General features: G+C 46.7%; 1 protein-coding gene across 1 annotated transcript; it reads left to right on the top strand.

Moving 5' to 3' along the window:
• Positions 1 to 200: 200 nt before the first annotated feature.
• LOC104807986 lies at positions 201 to 3,254 on the top strand. The gene is made up of 2 exons (XM_010533461.1): positions 201 to 915; positions 3,205 to 3,254. Exons 1-2 carry the CDS (start codon positions 201 to 203, stop codon positions 3,252 to 3,254), a joined length of 765 nt encoding a protein of 254 aa, XP_010531763.1.
• The last annotated feature ends 673 nt before the right edge of the window (positions 3,255 to 3,927 follow it).

Below are 3,927 nucleotides of genomic sequence, written 5' to 3'. Positions count from 1 at the left end.
AGCTGGCACAGATATACATCGATGAGATTGTTCGTTTGCATGGGGTTCCGAGTGAGATCATTTCAGATCGTGATCCTCGGTTTACCGCGCGACTATGGGGCGCCATTCAGAGCGCGATGGGGACTCAGCTGAGGATGAGTACTGCTTAACATCCTCAGACAGACGGACAATCGGAGCGAACCATCCAGACGCTCGAGGATATGTTGAGAGCGTGCATTCTGGAATGGGGAGTTCCTTGGGATACGTACCTGACGTTGTGCGAGTTTGCGTACAACAACAGCTACCACGCCAGCATAGGTATGCCACCTTACGAGGCCTTATACAGGCGGCCTTGTAAGACACCTTTGTGTTGGACGGAGATCGGAGAGCGACATATCTTTGGACCTGAGATTGTGGAAGAGACGACAGAGGTTATCCGCAAGATCAAGGTCAATCTGAAGGTCGCACAGGATCGTCAGAAGTCTTATGCGGACCAGAGAAGAAGAGACTTTACAGTAGAGGTGGGCGATTTTGTATTCCTCCGAGTACAGGCGATTAGAGGGCATACGCGGTTTGGAAAGACGGGGAAGCTCAAGCCGCGTTACATTGGGTCGTATCCTGTGATTGCAAAGGTCGGGGTTGTAGCATACCGACTGGACTTACCTCCAGAGCTCGGTCGCATCCACGATGTATTCCATGTATCTATGTTGCGAAAGTACATCGCGGATCCTTCGCATATATTGCAGCCACAGGAGATTGAGCTTACCAGTGATCAGAATCCGCGAGATCAACCACTTCAGATCGTCGATCGAAAGATCAAGAGATTGCGGAACAAGGAGATTCCTTTGGTCAAAGTCGTTTGGAGCAGCCAAGGAGTCTCGGACATGACATGTGAGCCGGAACAAGAGATACGCGACCATTACCCACATCTCTTCGGTATGTATCTTCTCTCAACTCCCTTATTAGAATTCGAGACGAATTCATTTTAAGGGGGGTAGAATGTAATAACCCGTAAATTCGACTTTCAAATCGAATTTTAGAAAATCAAATATGAGCCATAAAAATGTCCCTAAAATATTGAATTAGACCCTAACCAAGTTGACCCGAAGGATTAGACCGAAACGAGCGAGAAAAACGGGCGGAAAGTTGGTCGGACCGTCCGGTCTGCCTAGCTAGACCGTCCGGTCTGAGGTCGCGGAATCGGATTCTCACGCGCCGCCACCTCCTACTTCGCCATGCAGCCGCCTCTCCCACCCTTGGCCACCTCCTGTTTCTTCTGGGACGCGAGAACTGCCCTAAGTTCGCCCATTTCGCAGTTCTTCGCCTCTCACTTCGCTCTCTCACTCCCCCACAAACTCTCTCAAATTCTGAATCTTCAATCCTTGATTGGAGCTTCGATTTCAGTCGAAATCAAACAAGGAACGCATAAATCAGCCCTACAGAACATCCCCAACGAAACCCCAAGCTCGAATTTCAGCTAAGTGAGTGTTTCGGATTATGCCCAAAAATGATAATCAAATTGAAAATGGAGATTTGCGTGGATTGAGTGCAAATTGCATGAAATTGATTGTAGATTTGAGTTCCTGATGTTACTAGGATCATTTTGGGGTATAGCGTGCTGAATTTGGTGCAAAAATGCGAAACTCGAAAATCTCTGGTTCGCCTAGACCGACCGGTCCAGGTCGGGATCGTCCGGTCTAGGGTTGCAGGTTCGCGAGGAAGAAGACGACCTCAGACCGTCCAGTCTAGGTCTCCAGACCGTCCGGTCTAGAACCCTCAGTCCGTTTGGACCAGAATCCACGGACCGTCCGAACCGAACCTTCAGTCCGTTCGGACCGGACTAGACAGTCCATCCGTTCCGGAACTCTATCTCCCCGTCTTGGCTCGTTTCTTCGGACCGTGCGGGATCCGATGCTACCGACCCCTATACGTGACCTACCCTGACCCATTCCTTACCCGTATTTCATGAAACTCGAATGAAACAACCTACGGTAAGTAAAACCTTCGGAACGAGTTGAATTGGTAATCTGAGATGGTCGGAACCCAATTTGATCGGATCGGAGGATAAAAGAATAGAATGAACGTAAAAGAATCGATATACCAGAAATGACAAGTAAGGACGTATGTATATATGATTAAAGTATAATGATATACGAGTGTATGTGATTGGGAAAATCGGGTAGTTGGCATGGCGTAAGACTTTATTCCGGAGGGCCGGGATAAGGTTGAGCGTGTGATTGCAGCGGGTTGATGTGATATTCCGATGATTTCATTGGCTGAGATCTCCTCTTTATGATCTCTGACCCGGGTCGGGTTTCATATTGAGGAGGCATGATTGTGATTGGTTTTCCACGGGCAGAGCTTAGAGCCGATGATACACGTGATAGTCTTGAGCGATTCGGCTATCACGGGGTTGAGGAAATCCTACGGTTACATTGTAACCGCGCCAACGTTCCACTAGCTATGGAGCGGGTTCGGGATTGAGTGATTCCCCCGACAGAGACTGGCAATACATTTACCCGTGACTCGGGATTGAGCGATTCTCCCGACGAGGTTATGCGAAGGAACTCAGAAAGACTTGAGCTCGGGTCCAATGAGTTTCTTCGTGGCGGACGGCCGGCGAGAGGTTGTCAGTTGTGTACTGGCTTCGCTCGACATAGTCGGTGGTGGCCTGGAGTAGGCACCTGGCGCTCTGGCATCGAGAAGTGACATCGATACCAGAGAGGATGATTGATGTGATATGTTTTACGAAGTGGGACACGGAGTTGATATGTTTTATTATTCCGGCGATGGCCGAGGAGAGCGGGGGATGTGCGTTGCACATGGAGCGTCCTTACCCACATGTGTGATGCACACATGGAGATGATTTGACGGGATTGATGATACTGATAGACCCGATGGGTCGAGCTTGGACTGGTATATTTGCCCTGATCTGGTGTCACCAGATCCTTGCTGTATCCTATGTGTGCGATGCACATAGAGATGATTTGACGGTTATGTCCGATGACTCGTCCTTCGGACTGAGTGTGTATGATAGTGATTACTTGTACCATTGAGTGAACCGTGTTTGATGGCATGTAGCGTGTATATATGTATACACCCATATTTACTGTGTGTATAATATTGGTTGTGTTTGGCCATTTGCAATTTGAGTATGATCTTCGGGTCTTACCCGAAGTACTCACTAAGCATGTAGCTTATGGACGTTGTTATGCAACGTTTCAGGCTCGGAGCAGTCTTGGCAACAGCAGAACGAGGGTACTGGTGACACGTGAGGAGTCCTCTGGATCATGTACTTTTCTTTTTTTGGACTTATGTTGGTTTGTACGGACGGTGACTATATTTTGTGTTATATTGGATTCGCCGTCTTTATGTTGGCGTGTATACTACCGTACGTGGGTTTGTTAAACATATATTGTTTTTTCGCTACATGTGTAATAAAGTAAAATGTTTTAAATTCCCGCTATAAACAGTACATCATAGAGCACTAAACCAACAGACGAAGCATCCTTTCAAGGGGAAAGGACAGAGAGCGACAGAGTTATTGGACTTGATACATAGTGATGTATGCAGACCAATGTGTTGGTTTAGTGCTCTATGATGTACTGTTATGCGAGCTTTACTTAGATACATTTGATGTATTGACACTTTCTATAGTTTATGGATGAGTGTTTGATTCATTACGTATTGTGCATGCTTTAATATGTTATGAAATCCATGTATTGTTATGAACAATACTAAACTCCCTAGTCATGTATCATTGTGGGAATAATGATATAACAAGACTAGTATGATGTGTGATTGATGATCATATAGATGATCATAGGTATTGGATACGATAGAACGGAATACTCGATGACCCGCATGAGATTGTCACATGGACTAGCGTCATGACTTGAATCTCATATGGCGGTTCCATGATTGGATCCTAAGACCTGAGATATCTAC

Source organism: Tarenaya hassleriana, unplaced genomic scaffold (assembly GCF_000463585.1).
Source record: "Tarenaya hassleriana unplaced genomic scaffold, ASM46358v1 Cleome135, whole genome shotgun sequence".
NCBI classification, from domain to species: Eukaryota; Viridiplantae; Streptophyta; class Magnoliopsida; order Brassicales; family Cleomaceae; genus Tarenaya; species Tarenaya hassleriana.
The sequence above is the reverse complement of the archived record's forward strand: the minus strand, read 5'-3'. Positions and strand labels throughout refer to the sequence as shown.

Excerpts from the sequence above, each read along its gene's own strand:
- LOC104807986 (XM_010533461.1), top strand. The coding sequence starts at position 201 with ATGTTGAGAGCGTGCATTCTGGAATGGGGAGTTCCTTGGGATACGTAC. Across the intron at positions 916-3,204 it reads CCATTACCCACATCTCTTCG|GCTCGGAGCAGTCTTGGCAA; the intron begins GTATGTATCTTC and ends GCAACGTTTCAG.